Raw genomic sequence first — 26,490 nt, 5'->3', positions numbered from 1 at the left:
CTCAGATGTATATGTATGTTTTTTTAATCATGCATGGAAACAAAATTGTACATACAAATCTTGTTGCATTGAGATGCATCAATAATCGGTTTAGAATCGAATCTTTGGCTTCTGAATCGGAATCAAATTGAATCGTGAGGTGCCAAGTGATTCCCAAACCTAATTCATACTTTGCAGTCACACGATCACCATGGATACCTGGCGGACAAGAAACGCAGAGAAAATGGCGACAAACAGTGGCCAGCCAGATAAATTGAAGCCTTGCAGATTTCCAATACTACAATCAATCAACTATTTAGACCAAATGTCACCACATGTTAAAAGTAAATATCATGAAAAGATTAACATACTCAGAACTTGTGATCCATACACAGCACCCGCTCATGTTTTCTTTGCTTTGAAGCTGGCAAAGTCTCTACCAGACTTGGAGTTTGGAGATATTTACATTTATTGTATAGAGAATCCGTCACCTTATACCACACAAAAAATGAGAGCCTACTAAAGTACGGATAGCTTTTTCTTCTAGAGGCGATGGGTTAACAACACTGTTGTATGGGAGGTAAAAAAACAGGAATATCTTCATAATCAAAGCAAAGCTGAGTGTTACTAGCTAGCTACCCGCTAACATTAGGCTAACGTTTGCTAATCTGTTCCGTCGTGTGATGAAGTCTTCATCTGAATATGTAGCGCTACACCCAACCTACTCTAAAACGTTATCATATGAATGATATTCCGATCATTAACTAAACCTATGTAGAAAGACAGTGTGTGTGTGTGTGTGTGTGTGTGTGTGTGTGTGTGTGTGTGTGTGTGTGTGTGTGTGTGTGTGTGTGTGTGTGTCAGTCAATCGTAGCGGCCTGCGTCTACATAATCTGTGCAGCCAGCGTTACAATGTAGCCAATATTTGTAAAACATTGTTGCAATGCCTGGTCTTATCTGTCTCATTTAACCAGTTCGTCTAGGACTTTTTGAGGTTGTTGCAGCCCAAAATGCTTGATTTTGCGGGAGCTTTTGTAAAAAATTGCTATCAATTTTGCTATGTCTTTTGTATGTTTGTGTACTGACAAGAGGAACCGCAGGACCATCCTTGTTGGTAGGCAAACGTTCCGTTAGCAGAATGTTCCCCTTAACAATGACTTTGGTCCAAAGACATATCAATACTTAAGTCACTTCCACCTGTCCTGAACTCTATCCTGCAGGCATGCACGCTTCCCTGCAGTTTGCAAGCAGGAAGCAAAATCTTGAGCATTTTTGATGGTTTTCACTTTCTTTTAATTGTAAATGACTATGGTTATGAATGATAGTGTAATGCAAATGTGTGTACTATTTTCTAATCTTATTTAACAAATCACTTGCAAGAGTAGCTGTGAACTGCACATTTCTGATAAAGACAGCCTGCAAATACCTCCTGAGAAACAGTTTACATCACAACAAAACACATAACACAAATACATAGTACAGGTAAAAAAGTTGGCAATGCGTTATTAGCAATACACTGCAATCACTATAGCAAGATGAAAGCATGGCTTTAAAAAAACGTTTTTAACATAATGGTTTTAAAGATTTTAAAGAGGCTGAGCAGAACCATTTCATAACATTCAGGTTCCTTTTACATTACTCTCATTATTTTGACACAGTTCTTGAAAACCACATGACACTCCAGGTGGGAATAACCTAAACTGCAGCAAGACCCATTCATTATTCATACTCTTGTTTCAATGCCGTGGGGAAAACATCAGTCAAACAAAAGAGCAAGTGATCTGTCGACACTTTTTTTTTTTTCTCAATGCATCTATTCTTTTTCACCTCAGATGAACTTTTTGCCCAGAGTAGTTTTTATAGATTACACAGAATTCCAGTGTGATCTTCTGGTCTGGTAGGTGGATGATATCTCACACAACTCTTTTTTTCAGGTTCAGTGTGACCTACAACAGATGCAGGGACATCTCTCCTGGGTGACAGTTATTTGGTGAAAAGAGAAACACTTGAAAGAGAAACTGTGACAGACACGCTAACAGGAAACGAGAGAGAAAGGGATTGAGTGTCATCAGTATGAGACACATTCACATGTGCATTCTGTGAAATTTACACCGGTGATAATGAGAAGGTAGGGTTAAAAAAAATGATTGTCAAGATTTGCCAAACCCACAAAACCCAGAGCATTTAAAGGAGAGGTTCAGAGGTGACAGCTAAACTGAACGGTAACTTCATCAATTATGTTGACAGTGAGATGTGGGTATAACAAAAATAAATATAAAAAAAAACTGGGTATTTACACTGCTGTACACTCTTATCTGGGTCTCTGATGTACTCAGGGTAGTGTTGTGAATTCCAAAATGTTGTAATCAAAACTGCCTATTACCCCATTAACAGTTTTGTTGTCAAATTTGTGTTCCAATTATAAAAGCTCAAATGTACTTGTGACAAATGATCCTTGGTGTGCCTTCCTTTGCAAGCACAAAGTAGTGAATTAACCCCATCACATTGTGCAGTACTACGTACACCCTGAAAGGCAAGGTAAAATTATATTATAATAAATCATAAAACGTATAAGCACTAGATTGTATTTGTTGTGTGTATATATATATATATATATATATGTGTGTACACTATACATACACACACATATATACATAATTCGTCATTTATTTTTTACGGTTTATATTACAAGTAATATTATAGAAATTGAGTTTCAGACTGTGTGGTCGACACATTTGTACATAAAGTGGTAACATGTTTTTGTCCCTGGGCATGTACTGTATGCAGTGCAAATACAATAACAATATATTGATAATTCCACAAAACAGTTATAAGGACACCTGTAGGACACTAGTGCTGCATATCCATTCGGAGAAACATGATTCATTTTTTAGCTTGAAACTGACTAAAACGTATGCACTAGTTTTTCCAGGGATAGCACCCCACTGTGTGGTTGCTGTAACAGAAAAAGCAGTTTTGGAAAAACTTAAAACAGCCTCCCCTTGTCGATGATAGATGTAGTTTTTGTTATTTCACCATGAGTTAGAATAATAGTTTAAGGGGTGTTGCAGCTAAAACATGCAGTATCATATAAAGTAAAACAATGTTCATTAACGAAAGCTAAATTTTATTTGAATAATTCAGTATTCAATAATATTTAAATAGTGGCATTAGTTGATCTTTTGGTCCAGAGCTTGTTTAAATAGTTTATAAAGTGGTTTTCATTTCTGGCTGTTAGTTTGGAGCACTGCAGGCAGCCTCTGTGCTGGGGGTTTTCTGCAGTACCAGCAAGAATGCATCACCTCAAATTGTCAACAGCGTTCTGTGTGCTCTTGGCCTTGCAAGTTCCTTCTTTCAATAGTAATTTAGCATTTTTCGGATTGAGAGATGCCCTGTATCTCTTCCCCTTCTTATCTTAAAATGTATCATTACACACACACACACACACACACACACACACACACACACACACACACACACACACACACAGTTGTGTGTTGAATATTGAAGTGTAACTCCCTAAAGTTTTGTGTCAATGAGCACTGCCAACACAAGAAAACGAGATAGAGATCCAAACATCTGAAGCCTGCATAGTTTTGTTGCATGCATACAGTATGTCTAAGGTCTGCGGTTCTCAATTTGTGGGTCACTCTAACAGTACTTCTACATATAGCACAAGAGTGCATCTCAATACTGTTTATATTATGTTACTGTCTATTACGTTCACTTTTGTTCTAGTTCAACTGAATTTTTTTCCAGTTAGCCCCAAAAAAGAAAAGCCAACAAGGACACAAAGTGGAATAAAATGCATGCTTTTATTTGTGTGGCATCATGAATAGCAGAACATATAGTACAATTCCACGTTTTGCTCCGTAAAATTTCAAGTCTATTGCATTTGACTTTTTTATCTACCACATCATCAACTTGTAAAACAGGAGAACTATGCCCATATTTTAATACTGTATTAAATAGTTAGTCTTCCATGTGGGGGAACGCAAAAACAAAGAGCCCTCCCTGGCTTCCCACTTGTAAGTCCCTTTCATGGCTGCGAAGGGTTGAATCCTGTGCCAGAACTGTTTGATGTTGCGGCTTGACCTGATTACAGAGTAGAATCGTATTGAAATTTGCAAGAAGTTGAACTATATTGACTTTGGGTGTCTCATGCAGAAAGAAATAAAATCGTATCAGAATCTTGGGATTAGGGCCTGGAGGTGCAAACCAAAAAGAAGGTCTCAGATTGACAGATGATTTTATCTTTAAACTATGTAACCTGAAACACAGTCTTGTACACTCCTGCACTCTCTACCCCAGACCTGTGATTGGATAATACAATGCATTTCATTTTAGTATAAAAGTATAAAATGTGAGTGGATTTCAAAATGTAATCAATTTTATTGTGTCTTAAAATCATGGGTTCTGCTTTGCATTCACATTGGCCTATTCAGTGTTTTTGTGGTTTCTGATTTGGCCATGAAATTAATTACAGAATGTATGTTGAAATGAAAATAATCCACTCGGATAAAAAGTGGCACTTTGGCACTTTAACGTATTCAATGTTACTTGGTTTCTTTGTAGGGTTTCCATTTAAGAGGCACATTGTCTTATTACTGAACCATACAGAGTTTATTATCTAGGCCTTGGTTTGATAGATGTTCTCCTGACTTCAGATTCAGTTCAAAGCACTTTATTTGTCTTCCTGATTTGCTACTTGTGTACAGTATGTGTCTCTGTGACACACATGTTATATACTCTGGTAAAGATGCAGAACAAGACTACAGAAATGCATTTGTCTGTTTATCTCACATACTCAACACCCACTGAGATACATGTTTTCTATAGAGACCTATGTGAGCGATGGTAGTGGGGACTCAGGAGAGACTTTTTCCCTTCTTAGGTTCTGCTATACTGTTGGAGCACTTTTGATTCAGTCATTTCATTTAACCCACTTTGCTCTTTGGGGAGCATAGGCCATAGATGAACTTTCTCCAGCTGATTCGGAGTTGGATGGTGTTCTCTGCTTCCTTGTGTTATTTCCTTGGGTTCTGTCTCCACAGACCTCAGCTGCTCTTGGGTTTTCCTGTTTTCTTTTCCCTTGTGGATTCCATTATAAAACATCCTGGGAATCTACCTGCCAAACACAATAACTAACAATCAGCTCTAGAAAATCACTAAACAAGAACCAACTGAAAGACGTAGCAAATGGTTCTGGATTGTGCATACCCTGAGGCATACCCTCCAGCATGACAAGACAGGCTTTAAAGGTTTTAATTTGATCGCTTGTTGCTTTTGTGGTTCTCCATGTTTCTGCCCCTTAAAATAAAACTGATTTGACATTTGAGTTGAAGATGCAGATTCTATTTTTTGTGGAGATGTGTTTTGAACACCGTATTTGTCTTAGTGTTAAGACAGATGATCTTGCCTTCCCTGTTCTTGTTTGTATGTCTTTATCACGGCCTGCGTCCTTCCCAACAACGCTTTCCAGGTATGTAAATATGTCCGCCTCTTCGTCCAGATTAATGGTTTGGTTTGTTTTATGGTTCCATTAAGAATCCTGCAAATGCTGCAATTATGGCAAGGTTGTGGATTGTATTTGTGAATTTGACAAGAGGACTATGTCATCTGCGACCTTGAGGTCTTCAAATTGGGACTACACGGTCCACCCAGGTTTGTTTGATTAAGGTTGACTTGAGGATCAAGTCAACCGGGTTGACTTAATTGGCACCGGTGCCTGAACAACCGGTATCTACCAGACAGAATAGCAACATTAATTTCATTGCCTTATTTCAGTGCCACTGGAATGCCTGCGCTTCTCTCTGAGGCTCCAAAACGCACGTTGGACACAACAGGAGCCTCGCAGCACGGGATGCTAGTTAACACTTCACTAGGCAGCAGGTAACCGTAGCCTACAGTTAGCTAGTAGCTACATTAAATGCTGACAGCTAACTTTTAACAATGTAAAGTGTGACTGTATTTCACTGTAGAGGATTCCAACGATGGGATGTAACAGTCTGCAGCTGCCGTTGTCGGAATAACAACACAGATGGTGCGTTCAATTGAAACTCGCTTTGCCAGCCTCGTGGTGCGTTCATAATTATTGCAAAATACCCTTTTCCCATCTGCTGGTTGTTTTTGTCATTTACCAGCAATTTACTGGTGAAATAAGTTGTATTGTTATTAAATTATTTTTACCAAATGGCCTTAGCAGTAAACAATTCATTGTTTAATGTTGCCAACTGTCGTTTTGTGCTTTTATTTCATTAACTTTTTATAAGTATTGGACAAAACAAAACAATTCCCAACCCTACTGCCAACAGAAAGAGTAAAGGAGACAGTCCTGTCATACTTCTTTCTCTGTAAAACTGTCAGTGAGATATTCATTGTGTAGGACTTGATGATTGTAGATATGTTGTGATTGTATCACAGCTAATTGGCATTCTCCAGCCCTACATGAAACAGTCATAAGGTATGGCATTATGCTGTGACAGTTTTAATCACATTCTAATTTAAATGGATTTGAATTTATAAATGATAATGTTCACAATGAAATAGGCCCTCCTATGCTTGCTGCCCGCACATACCTTTGCACTTGCTATGGAATGCTTTGCTTTGCTGGACTCAAAGGATTTGTTGAGTCTTAACTCACCGACATCTTTATTTAGTAAGAGTTTGAAAGTGCCTTTAAGTTATTTTAAATTACTACTATGTCAAAATTTTACAACTGCTGTCTTCTGTAAATAATGTATATAGTCATGTTAGCTGATATTCAACAGCAGTTTGTCTCTATGTTTTGACATTTTACTACAATGCTGGGCTAAGCCTAGCTGAACTGTGTCCAGATGCATTACAATAATAAATAATTCCTTGTATTGCAAATTGGCAGTCTCCTGATCGCCCCAAAATCCTCCTTCTCCTTATCTCGTCTAGGAAAAGCGGATTTTGTATCACCAGCTCCACTTCCACCAGCAGTGTGCTAATTACCGGTACCGCACAATGTCCGCAGTTCCCATAGCTGTTTTACAGATCTCTAAGGGGAAAAGAACCACATTTTGAAAAGCTTACGCTGCTCAAATATGACTCTTGAATTGGAATGGAAAAATGTCAAGTGTATGCTTTGTAAGGAAAGGATGAGAACATTGAAAATCCTCCTTTGCATAGCAGAAGAGAGAGAGAGACAAAACAATCCCTTGCATAACCATCTGAATTATTTACATATTCCAATGGGGGTGCATAAACATTACTGTTAAATGCCAGGTCGGCTGAGAATGGACACAAACATTTGTTGGCAGCTATCATATTGCAGGACTCAGCCTCAGACCATGTGATGGTGGAATAAGCCCTAGAGAGAAGGGGGGACAGTATCTGCAAGCAGGATCCATATATTGATCGTGACCCAGGGACCAATGGAACTTTCATGGCAGTGGCCATCCTAGCTCCGCTTAAATTATTGATCATTTAATAGTTTTTGCCAAGGCACTCAATATAGATGCAGGGAATAATCCTTAACATCTACCTGCCCACTGTCTCTATGAATAAACTTGTAGAGTGTGTGATGTCAGGACATTGCATTGTTGTAATGGTTTCAACCAAAAGTGTTTGGCTAGGATTAAATAGTAAATAAAAAAATACAAACAGATTTCTGTTCTGCTTGATTATCTACTCTATCAGGAAGAGGCAGCTTTTCAAGGACACTGGTCTCCAGGGCACTGTTCTTTATCAATACCAGTTGAGAGAATGTTTCTGTAGCATTCTAACACAAGGGCATTGGATTGTCAAACATGCCCATACACTTGTTTCCTTCATAAATGAGGTCCTTAGTTTGGTATGCATGTCAAAACAGAAAATAACCTTGGATTGTTCTCTGCTCTATGCTTTTTCTTCTCCTGGCGGTTCTAGTTTTCAAAACTTGACTTGTCATCATAGCTTTGTTTGTATCTTATTCCATGAATAAATAAACTCTTTGCATACTCAATCAATAATATAGTTTGCTCAAATGTTGAGCACCTAATGTACTGTAAGAATAAGTTCATCTGAACTGAACAAATGACTGAACTATAAAATTAAAATAACAGCTGTTATTACAGTTTGTGAACATCTTCCTGAAATTATTCTAAAAGTCATCTCAGAAAAATAAAGTTTTCTCACACGGCAAGTAAACACTGCGTTGCTGTTGTTTACTTCCCATAAATGGATGCTTGATGTAAGGTGTCACCTCTTGTTTTTCTCTTTCATCTCCTCCCTTTCCCACCCACGGATCGACTGTATGTGCTTTGGCTTAAGATGTATCATCAACATCGTGTCTGGGCTGTTGGGGGGGGAAACTGCTTTTTGACTGCTCAGGGGCATAGAGAAAGATTCACTCATACTTTGAGTCAAATGTTTTCGATATCATTTGAAATAAATGACTGAAGTTCCACAGACCAAACCCAGGTATTCTTTTTATTTTTTGGCAGAAAAGAGCCATGAGGCAACTTGCTCATTACCTCCAACTACAGTGTGTTTTCAGTGTTGGAGTCCTTGAGAAATAATTTGAGAATTGTATGATAAAACCCTTTCAGTAGCTGAAATCATTTAAATTAGGTGCTTGCTAACCTTAATAAATAAAGTCTGATTTCATTTTGGGATAATGTCTGATGATGTTCGCACTTTAGAGTAGAAAACCAACAAGGTTTTCCCATTTCTTCTAATAATGTAGTGGTCTGGACCAGTTGCCAGGCTTGTTTTCAGCCAATGCTAAGCTAATCTTGCATTGTCAGACCTTCCTCCACAGCGCTGCGGCGAAGGGTCTGGCTAGTCCACACATCATTCCAGGATGGGAGAAAAACATGCTCTTCTTTACTGACATTTCTTTAAACCAATCACAATCATCATGGGTGGCGCGAAGCACCGTACGGAACAACGGCGCCGTTACAAAATAGCCTCAGGAGGAAACTTGTTTTGGCGAAACGTGAACATTCAAAACTTGTTTTAGTTGTGCAACAGAAAACTCAGATTGGACAGGATAGTCTATCTAGCTGTCTGGATTTACCCTGCACAGATCTGAGGAGCAGTTAACCATAGTCCTCAGAAATCCACCGGAGTATAGAATGCCAACACAAAGAAAGCCCAAGGCAACAAACATTCGGTGTAAATGAGGGACATCAGGTGGAATTCCAGGGGCATTGGAGCCATCCCGGAAGTGGAATGTTGTGGAAAGACATTCTATTGGATAGACATGTCGTAAATGCTAAGCTAATACTCTTTTTCTACCAAAATGAGCAACATCACAAACTTGCCTGAAAACAGGTGAACAACAAAAACTCTTTCTGCTACAGCTTTCCGAAACAGTGCACAAAACAGCAAACAATGCTGTACATTCACTTTTATCTTCGCTGATCTCGCCAGTCTCTATTTCAAACTAGGTGCTGACTAAATTGATGTTCGAGCACTGCTTAGGCGGTGACAAGAGATGACAAAAGTTACGGACAGAGGCAACGCCTCACAGCATCTTGCTAAAAAATAGCATGTCTTCCTAGGTGTCCCGCCTGTTCGGAGCGGAGGTTATAAATACTAGAGCCTCCTGCTCATTTCTCCCGGGAGTGAATGCTGATTTTAACTTTTCCCAGTGTAGTCAAAAGCCAGATGTCAGTGACTATAAGTGGGTTTTTTGGCCAGTGGGAAAGGGGTAAAAGTTAGCTGGCTCCTGGCGATAGCTTCATGTATAACATACAGACTTGAGAGTGGTATCATTCTTCTCCTCTTACTCTTGGCAAGAAAACAATTTAATTATTTTATACAGCACTGGGTCTATCATAGAATGCTTACTCTTGTTTTTCTTTTAATTTGATTCAAACAACTCAGAAAAGGTTTTATATGAGATCAATGGATGAGATGTTTATAAATGGACTTTTAATAGAATGTTTAAGTAGTTTACCACCGTGTAAAATGGATAGTTTAGGCATTATTTAACATTCATTTTACTACTCCAGACTGCTATAAAACCCAACGTTTATTTGTTGTCTATATGACTTTTTTATGACACTAAATACTACACACACAATCACAAGCAAATAATCCACCCACACACTGTAGCAAAAAGCAATAAACACACACATACACATTCATGTGATTCCCAAACGCCTTGTGTGTACAGCTTGATAATATGGGAGACCCTCTGGGTGTCAGTAAATACTTTCTATGGTTTCACTGGAACAGAGGCCTTAAGTAGCCTCAGTAAATGGTTGTATAAGCAGTTCACTGACGCATGATGTCTCCTTACCTGTAGCCCCTTACTATTATCCCTCACATACTGCCACTGATACAACTGTAGCACAGACCAACGATTCCCTTGACTGATTCTATTGCTTAGGCTAAAAATGTGCCCTTGCTCTTCAAAGAGAGGGGAGTCACCCACGTGTCAATGAGCTTGAGACACAGGCTTTACAGCAAAACTCTTAAGAACTCTTACATTAGGAAACATCCAAATCAAAGCCCATTTTAATTTTATTTTTTCCAGATATTTCTGGTTTAAGCTGAATACGGGCCAGCTCCGACTGCTTATTGCTTAAAAGCAGACTTCAAACAAGACTCACTGCTGATACTGAAAAAATACCGCCTTTAATTGCTGTTGTCTGAAAAGATACTGATCAGGAATCTCTACATCTACATTATCTTAACATGATCTGCATATCTTTTCCCGTTTCATAACATAACATACAGACATGCTATTTAAAAACTGGCATTTCTATCAAATAAATATAACATCACTGTATGTTAAATGTGTAGTACTCACCCTGGCTTTTGTTGCCTACATACCTGTCTATAGCTGAAAAGATACAAAGCAAAACAGTGCTAAATACCTCTGTATAATTAAACCAAACAAGTTCCAATTAACTCACTCGAGATAACAAGGTTACACGTTTAATCAGTAGACTCCTCTTGGCCTATGTTATAGCTTTTAGGTGGCCATTTTGCCGTTAACAACTGCAGTTGAGCGACAGGACGAAACAATGGGCGGTGGTTGTTATGTGTTTACTCAAGTCTTTGATGATCAGGGTGGTGGAGGAGGTGGATGGGATGGCTTTCTCATAATTCACATTATAAATCCTGCTGTCTCATGCAAGTGAACAGCATATTGATCTTTGTGCAAGAAATATATAGTCCTTCAAAGCCATTTGCCTTTGTTGATATGTAGCACTGTGGTGTCGAAAAATGAGTTGCAATGGTTTTGGGAATGAAGATCAAAGTCAGAGACTTAAAGAACCACTCCTCAGTGTGACCATGCGTTTGTGTTCTTCTCACCATTGTCTGTTTTGTATGTTTGAATCAAAGTATAACAGTGGTTGCAGTTGTGTGAGTCATGATTCCAGTGTGCGCTTACACAGGCTTGGAAGTGAAGTCCTCAGTGAAGGGCTGAGTGTCATCTCTATAAATTGTTCTTAAGTCCCAAGCCTCAGCCAGTGAAGAAAATATTTGCTCAATCCGAGAGGGGAGGCTGGTAAAAATCTACACTTGATCTCATGCATTTATATAACATGAACAAAATCTGAATGTGTCAAGACTTCAGGCATACCTTTAAACAAACTATAATCCAAACTGAATCCTGAACATTTGAATAAACAAAGCCGTCTGTAATTAAAAGCTTTTTAAAGTCAAGCAAGAAATTTGAGTCTCTTAAGATAACACCCTTCTGAGTCCTCTTGGTTTGAGGAATCTGAGGGAGTTATGTTAAAAGGAGCCTTGCTGAGCAAGACAAAGAATTAAGACATGGTTTTGCATCCTAAATATTGTATTATCAGTATCTTCAGCTATTCCAGTGATGCTTTCCTGAAATGAAATTATTTTCAGACACTGACTGATACTGAACTGAATTAAAGATGTATCACTTACACACTATGCAATAAGTCAGTTCTAAAAGATGGTACATTATAACAGAGATGTCTAATCATGACTCAAAGCACTAGCTATTTAAGCAGCTATGAAGTAAAGTTTACAATAGTGTGAAAGTTCATGTCAGTCATTCAGTAGAACCCTATAAATATTTATATATATATAGATATATAAAACTCTATTATGCATTCAGCACAAACTGACAAAAACGCTCTCAAGTGGAACTTCAGCGGAGCATAGCTGACTACTCAGCAAACCCAGCCAAATATTATGATTTCCAAACATAGTTTAAATACGAAATGCAGGTTTGTGGTTGTGGGGGCTCAGGCCAATATTTTAGGCAACCACCAGATTTCTGTCTTGGATGTATTGGAAACAGATGGGATGGCGTGCACAGTGGCAGATAATCGTTATAATGGGGGAGAGTTAAGGAAAATGTTCCTTGTCAGACAATGCATTATGACTCCTTTACTGGAAAAACTGAAAGCAATGGAGGACATTGTAAAAGTACAAAAAATAGGAATACTTTTGATGTGAATGCAGTATCTTGACACTTTGTGTTTTTGAAATATCCAGTGCTATTATAGCAGTTTGGTCTGTCTACAATTTGTCTGATTTTCAATAACAAAATGCTCAAATTGTCAAAGTAGTTTTACATTGAACATCACAATTATAGCTTATAATAATTTCCTTACCTGTGCATTTTCAATGCTGGCACTCAGTTCATTTGATGCAGAAGAAAAGTATAGCCTAATAATAATAATAAGCAGAATGACAAAAAGAGGGAAAGTACGAGCTGATGCCAGTTGTAGCAATGGCCTGGGACTGACAGAAGAGAGGGGAGAGAAATAGGAAAGCCTGCTGGGGGAACACATAACTCTGCTCTGTGTCCCAATGCTGAGAGAGGAAGGGAAGATACAATGCAATATTCTCTTTGGAATTAATACACTGTCTCTTCTCCAAGAGCATCTAATTTAGTGTTGCTTGCCTTCCTTACTGTCTCAATCTGCTCCTCTCTCCCTCTGTCTCTCCCACTTTCTTCATCCATCTCCTTTACTATCTCGCTGTTTTTCCATCCTGCTCTGTGCCTCCCTCCCCTCCCGTCTAACCACCACCTCTTTCCCTCTGCTGTCTCTCTTTCTCTCTTTCTCTGCCTTAGGCCTTTGTTAGACTGTCTTTGTGGCGAGTGCAGACAGAAAGAGGCAGGCCTTGAACACGACTCAAGCAGACTGATTGGGAAGGAGAGCACGAGAACCTGGAGACATGGGAGATGAGAGAGGGAGCGAGTGGATATGAAAAACCTCTTCTCCCCCTGTGTGAGACAGAGGGAATGAGAAAGGAGAGGGAGCATGCTGATAGGAACACAGACAGGCAAGGAAGAAAAAAGTGATTATCCCCTTATCCACTGTTTTAAAGAGGTTAACCTCATTAAAACTGTGGTTATGAAAATGCTGAGGGCAAGGTAGATAATAAAGCCTCATGCCATTAGTACATTCTCGGTCTAAATTCATAGATTCTTTGCCCATTAAGTTTCAATTTCAGATTACTTCTGCATCCCAAAGGTTCTTAAGCCCCCCTGTCCATTTGGATGAAAGGATACAATCTCTGTCCCCTTCAGCGTGTGGATTATTGCTGGACGAGACATTGTAGCCTCTCCTCTCCAACTCTGTAACTTTGGCTAGAAATAAAAACATGGTGCCCATTTTTAGTGGCTGAAAATAAAAACAGCATTAAATGAGTAAAATATGAGAAGGTCACTGTGTTTTCCAGCCCGTTGCTCATCCTAAATGGGTCCCCATGGTCTAAATGAGGATGGATGTGAGCTGAAGAGGATTCACTACTCTGAGCTCAGACTCCCGACAAGGGCAAATGAGACAAGACCAGTTGCGTTCGAAGAAGGACTGGCTGTGGCGATGTTTAGATACGCTAGTGTGAAGGATTTACAGAATGCAGTCGTAGAGCTGTGTTCATTGTGTAGGTTGGCAGCGGAGACTAGTAGGAGGTCAAGGGGCCTGTATTTAGCATACAGCTTTACCAGCAAGCCTCTGTGAATCCTCTCAGATCATCTCTCTGTTTGAATTTTCCCTCTCACTCTCTGGCACACATGAAACTAAAGCCTAATGAGGAATTTTATGTCCGTTTCATGGTTGTAACTGCACACATTGACTTGCTAGTCAAATGAGAAAAGAAAAGGTATGTTGATCTGATTTAAAGAGTAAATTCCTAATCCAACTCCAATCAAAGAGTAAAATAACACCATTATATTAATGTCTTGATATGCAGGATTAGCATTGAATATACTCAGTGGATCTCTAAGTTGTAACCAATTCTGTTTAACACACAGTTCAGTGCACAGTTGTTTTTTTCTTCTCATGAATAATCCTCCTTAGTGATAATAGGAATACTAAAGGGGTCACATTTTCCATGAAGGATGATTTGCTATGGAGACAGAGCCCGGAAACTTGAAACAATGGAAGGGGCTGCGATCGTATAGAGGACAGTGTCTCATTAAGATGATAGCAGACTTTAATGTTGGAACTGCGAATGATTTATAGGTCTTGACCAAGTGCATACAGTCATAGGTCTCTATCTACATTAAACCATAAGACACTTGATATCTTTTATGATTCATGACAAGAAGCTCAGCAACACCTCAAGGGCAGGCTGATAACTATGCGATGTTGGGTGTGACATCAGCTTAAAGTCTGAGCCTTGTTCTGCTCTTTCTTCAGTTGTGGAAAATTCCCCTCTAAAATGTGTGGAAATAGAAACTGAAGTATAGTATTACACCGAATGCACGGTGTCCTTTAAAAATGATGCATTCTCCCTAACGACCAATTACTGACCTACAGTAAATGTCACACTGAGGAGAACATGGTTCTGAACAACTTAGTGAAAACTTTAAAATCTCTGGTCATAATTATAGTTAACAGTTAACATGGATTACATATACGTATATGCAAAGATTCATTGCAAAAAAATAGCACTCGATTTGACCTTTAATTATAGTCCCCACCATGTGGTAATCATTGTAAATTTGAAAATGCAAAAGTGCAATTGTCAGATTAATTTCTCCTTAAGTTTCATCAAAATCCAATCAGTGGTGGCTGAAATACCACACATGGCAACGTGTGCAAAATGATTTAATTTTGAAAATGCCACAGCTGAGTGAGCTAGTATACCTCTACAGCAGTTTACATTCTAGTTTTATCCGTGCCTCGTCAGTGGTGCCTGAATGGATGGATAGACGAAACCCTTAGCTGGTCATTATGATCACCCTTTCAGTAAGAGGATCAGATCATTTGCCATTTTGCTAAGTAGCTGAAATTACTTTTCAACTGGAACAGCAAGGTATGCAGCACCAATGTAGACGATTTCATGGGCTAAACTCTAGGACGTGATATTGTCTACGTTGGTGCCACGGGTCATTTATCGAGTCACAATAAGCATGTTGCAGTATGGGCACACACTTTACCTTTGATATCCAATCTGAGTTACAGTGTTTTTCAATGACCATCACATATCACCACTTTTAATATATATCTATTTTCAGGAACAACAGACACTTTCATGATACACAGACAAGGGGTATTTACTGTAATACTCAGCAAAAGACCTAGCTCAAAAAAATTAATATATTTATGAATGTTGTTCATAAGCAGGCAAGGTCTAACTTTTGTTCAGCAGCTCTTGTATTAACTATTTAATTTAATTAATTTCTTACTGGCATTGGAGAATTGCCTGATTTAATATTTTGGGTGGGGATGCTGGTTTAAAGTAGGCACCTTAAAACTCAACAAGGCTTTCCAGAGAAAAGGCAATCCAGGTTGAAAAGGAAGTCATGTGGACCGGAGTGAAATAAAAAGGTCAAGGAAAGCCAAAGGAGTCTGATTATAAACGATTAAAAGTCCGAACCCCTCCGACTTTTTGGAAGTGCTCTTCAAGAGCAGGCGAGGTGGAGGAGGGAGGAGGAAGAGTTGTCTCCATCAGCGAGACAGCGCCCCAGTCGGTTTACTGTGACCGACCGTGAAGCGAACATCCTCCGGTGAGCTAAACGGGCTGTCCTCGAACCACGTTAAGCTTGCACCGTTTAACCGGGATGTTAAGTTATTGTACCTTTTTAAAACAAAAGCATAACTTTTTTTTTATGGAGTTAAGTTATGAAGCATAGGTTATATGGCATGCGTAATTAAAATATAGGTTATTAAATAATCTTTTTAGTGAAACACCATATTGAAGCCTGCAGTTTAAAGCCTTGCATTTTAGCAGATACGAAAGAAAATGCAATTATGCCCGTAAAACATATTACATATATTTTATTAGCCTACTAGGAATCAAATGCAGAATTTTTTTTTTTAATTAAAAATAATTAATTCTAATTGTAATCTTTTATTTTGGAAGTGTGATCCGGAAGTGAGTATTTAGGTAACTCCGGGAGGCTTCACGTCAGTTGTCCGGGAGCATTGAGCGCGCGCGGCGCTCTCTCCACTACATCGCACCACTGCGGTAGGAGCAGCGGAGGCAGCAGCAGAGGGAGACCCGGCAGACACACTTCACTTGTTCCTGCACAAGCAAACGTCCAGGTGGTGAGTTCGTCTCTCTGCCGACTTTGTCACAGAGGAGGACTTTACCTGAGAGGACATATCACAACAGCCCAGCGACAGCAAAGGAGGGAGAACTTTTGGCTACTGCTCCGTGATTTCTTTTTATACCACATCTCCGTAACCTTGGAAGTCAGACCTGTTTATTGGGAGAGGATGGGACCGCTACTCCTATCCATCGCCCTGTGTTTGGGCGCCGCTGTCCCGCAGCATGTGAAAGGTGAGTGGAAAAGTGTCTGGCTGTCATGTCGTTGTTAAAAACATTTTTTTTTTTTTTTACACGTCCAGCCCTTCAGCGTGGGAGTACCTCAAACTGATCACCGGCGATCGGGGCATCTTTACACATTGGAAGTGACCGAGATAATTCATTATTAAAAAGGGGGAAGTCCGCATAAATAGCTGAGCAAAATGAAATGTGCGTTTATTGTTTGCGGAATACGAGAAGCCTACATCGGCACGGCTTGGCAACAGAAAACCACCGCTTGTAATATGTGCACGACTCGCTAATTAATTGGTTTACTTGCCTTTTAAGGACACTTGTTTGAGTTGATGAAAAAGATGATTAATTTGTATTTATCCATGCGCAATATGTCTGCCATAAGGGGCCAAAGCAGGCGTGCACATATTAAGGTAGAAATGTGACTGCTCCAGTATTGTGTTCGCCCTCGCAGTAAATAGTCTCCGACTCCAGATATCCCCTGATAGAAAGCACGTCACTTTTCCCTCTTAAACAAACTGAATTTAGAAAAAAAAGATAAATGGAAAGATTTCTCTAATGTGGGCTTTAGACAGACCCAGATGCTATCAGTTAGAGGAGATATGATAGAGAGCCTCCTGTATTAGTTGCATCAAGGCAACATTATTGACAAGGATGGCACTAAGAGAAGATCAGTTCTGTATTGAAAGTTAAATTTAGAGTCTTACCAAAGACAGTCAGAGTGCCCAATGTAGCCTAGAGAAGAGATTGTTAAAGGTTAGATTCACCTGCCAGACTGGATCAGCATTCCAATCACTTCACCCCCCCCCCTCTTTTGCCCCTCCAGTTTCTGGTTATGGAATATTTTAGCTTTTGCCAGCTGTATATTTTCCCATGAACAGTGCAGAACAGTACCTGTGTGATTTGTAAGAAGAAAGCAGTGTAGCCCTTATAGAAGTAGGTCATGCATCCTATCCCATCCATCCATCCTATCTCTATTCATTTAGCAACATGCTTGCCTCAAGAGTCCCAGACCTCAGTCTGAACACCAGGAGTGTGCCTTAAGCTCAGTGCTCCCTAAGCCTCCCAGTGTCAACTCAGACTCAGCTGCTACAAGACATAATACTCCCTGGTAGGCTGGCATAATGAATGCAGAGGGAAAACGGAGCTGTGGTGCCGGGGGTTGACTTGTTTAAAGGCTCAGTGATTTAAAAATACACCCTGAACTTGTCCCTCAATTAATCATATCCCGGTTAAATATGTGCTATTGTAAAGGGATTTTTGTCCATCTGTTTCCAAACTAAGTACAGCTGTAACCTAATTCACAATGAGGTGCCGGTTTGAAGAGCAGATGGAGGTGGATAGAGGCTGTTAACAGTATTTGATCTCTGTGCGAGCATCCTTACAACCATCCTTGGTCACCCTGGCTGCTATATTAGCAACATAACTGCTCAGGGATGTTTGTTTTTGACTAGACAGGGCTCCAAAGGTCCAACATTATTAAAAGTTCCCATCATACAGAATGCATTGTAATGATGAGAAATCTTTTTGTATTGGACAAAAACTTCACTATTACCTTTCATTGTTGCTCAAATATAGCAGTTGTCCTCAAGAGACAGCTGCTAACAAACACTCTATTGAGGATGTCAGAGGGTGCGTCTGTCCACTGAAAGAAATTGATGGGATAGAAACATTTGCCTTACATTAAAACAGACTGCATTGTTCCAAGTCAATGTGCAATACATCACTTCTTCTACTTGGTTGCTGGTGCTGGCTCATTGTTTGGGATTCGGCCTGTCCGCCTGGACAAAACACATGACTGCACCACTGGGCCCTCCTCCGTATGTTAGATGCTTTTGTGCTCATTTAAAAAGTCAGTTTAATGAACTTTTTGCATCTTAATTTTTGTCTCTGTGTTGTTATAATGGCTGCACAATTAGAGCCATTTAGGCAAATGGACAGCCATCTGGCGGGGCAATGGGATTGTCTGCTATTGCTGAATCATGATTAGTGTTAATATTATTCGTCACTATTCATTTCGCTCAAAGATTTGACTCGATTAACTCCGTTGAAAAAGTTTGTCAAACGCAATGCGCTGATGTAGAAACATGGTGATTTCTAGAATGATTGTGGTTTTAGATTGGCCTGATTAAATGCTCACAATGCCCAACGACTGTTGTATTTGGTCAGTTTAAAACCTGACAGAATGCCACTTCCTTGCTAGCAGGAATGGCATCTGGTCCATTTGGATAAACAATAGACCTGGCTGGAAATGAGAGGGATGGAAACTGTTGGCTGGATGTAACTTAATACAGAACGGGATATCATGGGGCCATGGGACACCTACAACACAGCACAGACTTACTCAATTACATTTTCGTCGGTCACATTATTTTACCACTGTACAGTATATGTACAGTGGGCTATAATTGTCATTAGTTATATGAAGTATTGATCACTGCAATTATATAAGCTCATTGCTGCAGCAGTACAGTAATGGCTAGAGCTCAGCCAATTGGTTGATTCATTAATTCTTCAAACAACAGGAAATTAACCAACAACTATTTTGATGATTTCTTAAGCAACTTTTACAAAGATTTACCCGTTAAAGCTGATTTTATTTGTCATTTCTGATTTGTAAACTAAGTATGGTTGGCTTTTGGACTGTTGGTCATATAAAACAAGCAATCTGATAGGGCTGACCTGAATGTTTCAAGGTTTCAAAGCGGGTTAGGGTTAAGGTTAGACCAAATATACTGATTTGATTAACAAATCCGTATTCAAATCTTTCATTCTTTTTTTTATTATTGATTATTGATCCAATCCAAGACTTTATGGTCTGTAAACGTCACAGCGGCTGGCTAACCTGCCTACCTGCCAGGCTGACTGACAGACAGCAGAAGTTATGAAGGAATTGAAGGAATGAATGAAAGCAATCAACAGAAGAAATCTATGCTAACCCGCTGGCAAAAGTCCTTAGACTGTTTCACGTGACCGGGAACACCCCCCTGTCAAGCTTTGAATATATTAAAATGCTTTCAACTAAAGCTTGAAGCCTTAAATATGATATATTTAGGACAGATCTACAATCTGAATATGTTATCTTACCCCTGATTTCCACCAACTGCGGAACGGCTGTGGATTGACTCCGATGCGTGTCGGCCCCGCTGCACGTCGGCTCCATGCTCCGCGGTCCTTCAATACCCTCGGAGGGCTGCGGATCGCTGTAGCTGGGACGGAGTCGGAACACAGCCGTTCCGCAGTCAGTGAAAATACACACGTTGACTTTAATATAAACCTATTGACTCAGCCGCTGTTCCGGAGCGGATCCACAGCTGTTCTGCAGTTGGTGGAAATCAGGGGTTAGCCTTTGGTAAATCATAGCAGGCAGGCACCTTTCACTGTTTTAAAGACAGGGTGATTGATTAAGAACAATACAACAATTAAAATAATTGTTTGTTGCAGCCCTATTGGCCTTTTCTTTAAAAGTCTAAAATGTTTTTTTTTTAATTATGGAGGAGAAAAATATGGCCCCCGTTTCTCTCTGAAATCCCAATTGATCTGAGCCGAGTCCCGGTGCCTGCTTCCAGGAGAAGACGTCGCCGCCGTGGTACCCGAAGCGGACGGCTGGTAAAGCTGAAGATCCGCCTTAAGAATTCGGATACTTCCCGGCCAGTGTGTGGATTATTTCCCAGCATGTTTATACCACTACGTCTGTGGGATCCGATGGATGCCTGCCTGGTTCCTATCAGCGTGGATGCGGTGGTCCAGCCCACCTTTGCCCTTCCAGGCTCAATTGTCGTGGGGTGAATCCCGGAAATCTTCGCCCATTGTGCCGTGCTCCCCATCGGCTAGAGCCCCCGTTCCTGCTCCGGCCAGGGTTGGCTTGGTTAACGCTCGATCGCTGGCCAATAAATCCTTTATCTTAAGGATTTTTTTGCTCCCATGATCTGGACTTCTCTGTATCACAGAGACGTGGCTGAATGTGGGTGAGTCGGGCGCCCTGTTGGAACTTTTACCAGCGGATTGCTGCTTTTTTAATACACCACGAACGTCAGGTCGCGGAGGAGGAACGGCAGCGGTTTATAAAAAACACTTTTTTAAATGTAACAGCACGTTCAGCAATCCTCTTTTACTTCCTTTGAGCTAACTTCTTTTGAGGTGGGTCGTTCTGATCGGTACTATGTGCCGTCATTTACCGCCCGCCCAAATACAATAAGGATTTTATTTCTGATTTCTCTGAATTCATGGCCGATATTTGACCAATTATGAACGTGTTCTTATCGTTGGTGATTTTAATATACATATATGCTGTCCTGGTAAACCGTTGGTAACTGAGTTTTTATCACTGATTGATGCTTTTAATCTGACACAGTCCCTACGTACAATTACTCATGAAAAAGGGCACACTTTAGATCTAGTTCTGTCTTACGGTTTGCCTGTGTTAAACCTAGAGACACATGACGCTGTATTTTCTGATCATATGCCTGTGACATTTGAGACTGTTTTTGCCCGTGCTGTGATCAAAACTCCGGTGCCTGCACGAAGCTATCGGATTATTAACCCCTCCACTGCCACGCAATTCTCCATGGCTTTTGACCAGCTCTGTCCTCCTAATATGTCTGATGACCAGGAGCTCAGTACCTGGTTCCAGTCTTCCTGTAAAGCTGTCCTGGACTCGGTGGCGCCATTAAAGGTTAGGCAAACCAGAACCAAACCTGAACTGTGGCTTAATGCCGGGACTCGAGCTGTCAGACAGGAATGTCGCAGAGCGTAAGTGGAAATCAGATAAATTGCAAGTGTCCTTTCAGATTTTTAAAGATTGCTGGCGAAACTACCAGAATTGCTGTTAAAGAGGCAAGAAAAGAGTATTTCTCTAATATTTTTCATCTCACGCCCAGAATCCACGAATGCTTTTAGTACTATTGACTCTCTTTTAACGTTCCACAAACTGTTGGTTTGGAATCCTCCATTGCACTCTGTAACAATTTTATGCAATTTTTTATTGATAAGGTCGCCTCTGCGAGGGCGCTCAACTGTTATTCTGGTTTAGATCCCTCTGTTTGTGCTGCTTGCCCTGTGTTTTTAATCAATTTGAGCCTGTGACGCTATCACACCTGAAGGATGTGGTTACTCATATTAAGCCTTCTGGCTCTCCCTGTGATGTTCTTCCACCAAGGCTGTTTAAAGAAGTTTTTCCCATATTTGGTACTGGGTACTGCTATTGTAAATGGTAGCCTGTCATCCGGTGTGGTTCCTGCAGACTTTAAGCATGCTGTAGTGACACCCTGATAAAGAAACCTGGTTTAGATCCTACTGTGTTGAATAATTTTAGGCCAATTTCCAAGCTCCCATTTGTATCTAAAATCTTGGAGAAAATTGTGTATCTACAACTAAAGTCTTTTCTTGATGAGCAGGGTTTATCAGAGGTTTTTCAATCTGGATTTAAAACCCTACACAGCACGGAGTCAGCACTGTTGAAGGTCTGCAATGACATCCTCTTGGCATGCGATTCCGGTAATAATGTAATCTTGGTCCTGTTGGACCTCACCGCTGCCTTTGATACTGTAGACCACAGCATTTTAATCTCAAGGTTACAGCACCAAGTAGGCCTCTGTGGCACTGTCCTGGAGTGGTTTAGATCCTACCTGTCTGACAGAACATTTCATGTTCAAATGGCTGAGTTTGAATCCCATGCTGCTCCACTGTCATGTGGTGTTCCCCAGGGTTCAATTTTAGGTCCCTTGCTTTTTTCATTGTATCTGCTTCCTTTTGGGTCTATTCTTAGAAAACATGGTATTTCTTTCCATTGTTATGCAGACGACTGCCAGATTTATGTACCCTTAAAACGACATGACACTGTTCTATTACACCTCTTTTAGCATGTCTGGAGGATATTAAAGCATGGATGGCCTTAAACTTTTTAAATTTTAATGAAAGAAAACAGAGGTGATAATGTTTGGACCTGGTGGCTCATATGAGATCCCCCCTACTGAGCTGGGCCCTCTAGCCTCATATCTTAAACCAACAGTATTAAATCTTGGTTTTAGATTGGACAGTGATTTTAAACTGGACAGCCAAGTCAACGCCACAGTCAAATTAAGTTTTTTCATCTGAGGAAGTTGGTAAAGGTGAAACCTTTCCTTTCCAGGCAGCAGTTAGAAACCGTAATCCATGCCTTCATTTCTTTACGGCTGGATTACTGTAATTCCCGTATTTGGACTCAGTAAATCCCTACTCGCACGTCTGCAGCTAGTCCAGAACGCTGCTGCACGGGTTTTGACTGGAACCCGAAAGAGAGAACACATCACTCCCGTCCTGGCTTCACTTCACTGGCTGCCTGTGCATTTTAGAGTCCATTTTAAAATCCTCTTGATTACTTTTAAAGCTTTAAACGGTCTTGCCCGTCTTATTTAATTCAGCTACTCAACCGCTACACTCCCTCCCGGTCACTCCGGTCGGCTGACCAGTTGCTCCTGGTCGTCCCCGGATCCAAGCGGAAGCTTAGAGGGGACAGGGCCTTTTCTGTTTGTGCTCCTAAGTTATGGAATGCCTTACCTTGACCATTCGTCAGGCTTCCTCAATACCGATTTTTAAAACTCTTCTAAAACTCATTTCTACACTTTGGCTTTCAACCCAAACTAAGACTTGATCTTATCTGTTTTTATATAGTGTTATTGGGTAGATCTTCACCCCCAGTTTATTATTTTTATGATATTGTGATTGTTATTTTTATCTGTGTTTGCTGCCTTCATGTACAGCACTTTGTTCAGCTACTGCTGATGTGAAAGCGCTTTATAAATAAAGTGATGATGATGATGATGATGATAATTAGCGTTCTTACCCTTGGAGACAATAAATATGACTACTTTAAAATTAGAATTTTCATAAGTTTATTTTTTATTAAATGCTTTCTAGGTCAACTGGTTGCTCCTGTTTGGAATGGAAAACCAGAGCGTGTAACCTTGGTTGGTGATATTAATAAAAAAATGCTCTCCCTAAATGTATGCAAATGATAGGGATCTATCTTAAAGCTCATTACATTTACTGGCCATGGAAGGTTATGGTGGATGTACAGGTGACTTTTTAATAAGAATGACCTGCAACCTCCCTTTACATTGCCCTTCACTCCCAAATGGCACAGTCTTCAATCAGTCGAGAGAGGTCACACCGCTGTCAGATCAGCCGCCATGATAACCAATGGAATGAAAGCAAGTCATTGGACAGCAACTCGCACACACAAAGAAATTCAACATAAGATATCAGAACATAGGGATCAATCTTTCCACCAAGCCTTCTCTGGTAGCTTGAGTGACATTGGCGACTGTCTTTATTTTGGTTTGCAGATCTTGATTGGGCTATTCATTGCAGTGCAGATTTTCCCTTATCCCATTCATAATCAAAGCAGAGTTATTTTGTCTCCGAAGGTGACAAGTTAATGGATACAGAGCTATTCATCTTGGCTGTAGTCAAGCCTCTGTTATCCTACCTACATTTACTGCTTGAATTATTGGAAGGGCACTAGAGGGACAGTTACAGAGGGTACAAGGACATGCTCTGAGTGCTTACCAAAGAACTTTAAAATGGCCCTGAGATAAAAATGGGCAGCACAATTGTAAAATAAGTTGTTTGAGCGAGCACACACTCATTTAAACTTTCAGACAGAAACTAATTGTGTCATCATCTGACTAGTCATAAGTGTCTTGCTCAAATAAAATACCGAAGTTCTGTGCTTTAGGGCCAGTTTTTGGATTTTTTTTATCAACTCATCCATACATCTGACTGTGAAAAAGAACAGTGAGAAACAAAATGAACACAAAGACCGATCAGCAGTAAAAAAAATAAATAATAAAAAGCCTCTTTTCACTCAAGACTTTCCCTCTTTGTCCCTAATCCTTAAATCAAAGTCTGATGTTTCCATTCACAAAACTCTGGAAACATTGATTCTGAATTTTTCCCAGACATGTTAAATTCCTAACATTGCCTAAAATCAGCATGTCACATGACGGCTGGCTTAAGCAGGGATCGTCTTAGCATTCTATTAATGCCAGTATCAAAATGTAGGCCATGAATGTGCCAGGAAAAGAAAAAAGGGCCCTCTGAAACAGTAAAACAGATTATACCAATGTTTCGTTTGTAGTGTCATTTCATGTTGAGTGTACTTTACTTTTTCAGCTAAGAACATGAAGCAGACCGTCCTGCCATAGTGTGAACATTAAGAAGACCACATGCTGGTTTTAAGTAATCCCACTGGGTCACGATTAATGACTCAACTTTTGGAGGCACACACAAGCTCACAGCGCTGTGTGTGTGTGTGTGTGTGTGTGTGTGTGTTGTGTGTGTGTGTGTGTGTGTGTGTTGGGTGTGTGTGTGTGTGTGTGGTGTGTGTGTGTGTGTGTGTGGTGTGGTGTGTGTGCTGTGTGTGTGTGTGTGTGTGTGTGTGTGTGTGTGTGTGTGTGTGTGTGTGTGTGTGTAAACCAGGAAGTCAAAACGATGCAATGCCTTCCTAATGCTTATTCCAATAAGTAGCATTAGGCTCAATTGCGATGTAGCTTTATAATATTCTCAAAAATTACATCCGAGGTGGGCGGGGTGCATTGTGCTAATTGCATTAAAAAAAAAAATTAGACTTATCTACCATCCACACAGTAGCCTGGCATCATCAAACATGATATATAAAAAATACAAAACACAACTCAAATTAGATTATTACTTTTGCATGGGCCTTGCTTTGCTTATTTGCTTGTATATTAAATGGTAAAGTGCAAATTTCATCATCCTCTGTTCTTGATAACTTATTAAGTGTAATTACTTTTCTTCTATTTATAAACCATTATAGGTCTGCCTGTCTAGTATTTGCAAAAACAGGTTGCATATCAGCTTTGTGCAGGCCATCTGTAATAATCCAATGACTCCAATATAATTTAATTGTATAAAATAGGTTTTAAAGCGCTCCCGAGAGCTGCAATGCTCTCCCTTCTCTTCGTTGAAGCCTCTATGTTTACAGGCTTGTGGTGATGCGCAAAGATGCCAAAAATCTGTGTTTGGCAATTTGTTTTGTTTTTTGGTCATCGTTCATGTCTGCAATAAACATTACACTTTGTGAGAAAAAAATCGTGGCAGAGAATTGTGATATCAATTCTAAGCTAAAAATACGTGATCCATATTTTTCCACGAATAGTGCAGGCCTAGATGGAAGGAAAACATGCTCTGGTTTAATAGCATTTTTCTTTATGAGGTTTTTTAACATTCCCCCAGCCTGCCTTTGGTCCCCCAGTGGCTGGAAATGGTGATAGGTTTAAACGGAGCCCTGGGTATCCTGCTCTGCCTTTGAGAAAATAAAAGCTCAGATGAGCCGACCCTGAATCTTGCCCCTTATGAGTTCATAAGGAGCAAGGTTACCTCCACTTTCTCTGCCTTGCCCGCCCAGATAATTTGGCCCACCCATGAGAGAACAAGGCTATATTTTGGGAAAGACACTTCAGATACAGTATTAGGGGACTACTAAGGCCTATATATAAGCATCCAAAAAACAGCATGTCGTGGGACCTTTTAAACTAGTCAGAATCTTCATGGGCGGTGCTAAACGCCACAGAGCCGCTGCGAAATAGGTGTGCGAGAGAAAACTCAGATCGGACAGACAGACAGACTAGCTAGCTATCTCAATTTACCATGCAGAGATCTGAGGAGCAGTCAACAATAGTCCTCATAAATCCACCAAATTTAAAATATGTGTATCCGTCGGAATTTCCTGCAGCAACGACACCTAGAGAGTGTTGCGTCCGCGTGTGTACGTTTGTGCGTGGGAAGGGAGTTTAGAGGCAGTAATCTTTTGTATTGTAGTGGGAG

At 40.2% G+C, this 26,490-nt stretch overlaps 1 protein-coding gene and 1 long non-coding RNA gene across 2 annotated transcripts in view; one reads left to right on the top strand and one right to left on the bottom strand.

Annotated features, from left to right (window-relative positions):
* Positions 1 to 563: 563 nt before the first annotated feature.
* On the bottom strand, positions 564 to 26,304 carry LOC116689500 (uncharacterized). Its single transcript, XR_004332007.1, has 3 exons — positions 26,292 to 26,304; positions 23,290 to 23,294; positions 564 to 610 (listed from the first exon to the last, which is right to left on the bottom strand). It is a non-coding gene; the product is annotated as an uncharacterized LOC116689500 (long non-coding RNA).
* Positions 16,296 to 26,490, top strand: part of LOC116689499 (EGF-like repeat and discoidin I-like domain-containing protein 3) — a 123,100-nt gene continuing 112,905 nt past the window's right edge. The window contains 1 exon segment of the mRNA XM_032516054.1: positions 16,296 to 16,665. Within this exon segment, the coding sequence (XP_032371945.1) occupies positions 16,602 to 16,665 (64 nt within the window). The 5' untranslated portion in view covers positions 16,296 to 16,601.

The sequence above is a fragment of the Etheostoma spectabile genome, chromosome 5, assembly GCF_008692095.1.
Source record: "Etheostoma spectabile isolate EspeVRDwgs_2016 chromosome 5, UIUC_Espe_1.0, whole genome shotgun sequence".
Classification (NCBI taxonomy): Eukaryota; Metazoa; Chordata; class Actinopteri; order Perciformes; family Percidae; genus Etheostoma; species Etheostoma spectabile.
Note: the sequence above shows the minus strand (reverse complement) of the source record. Positions and strands in the feature narration are given on the sequence as shown.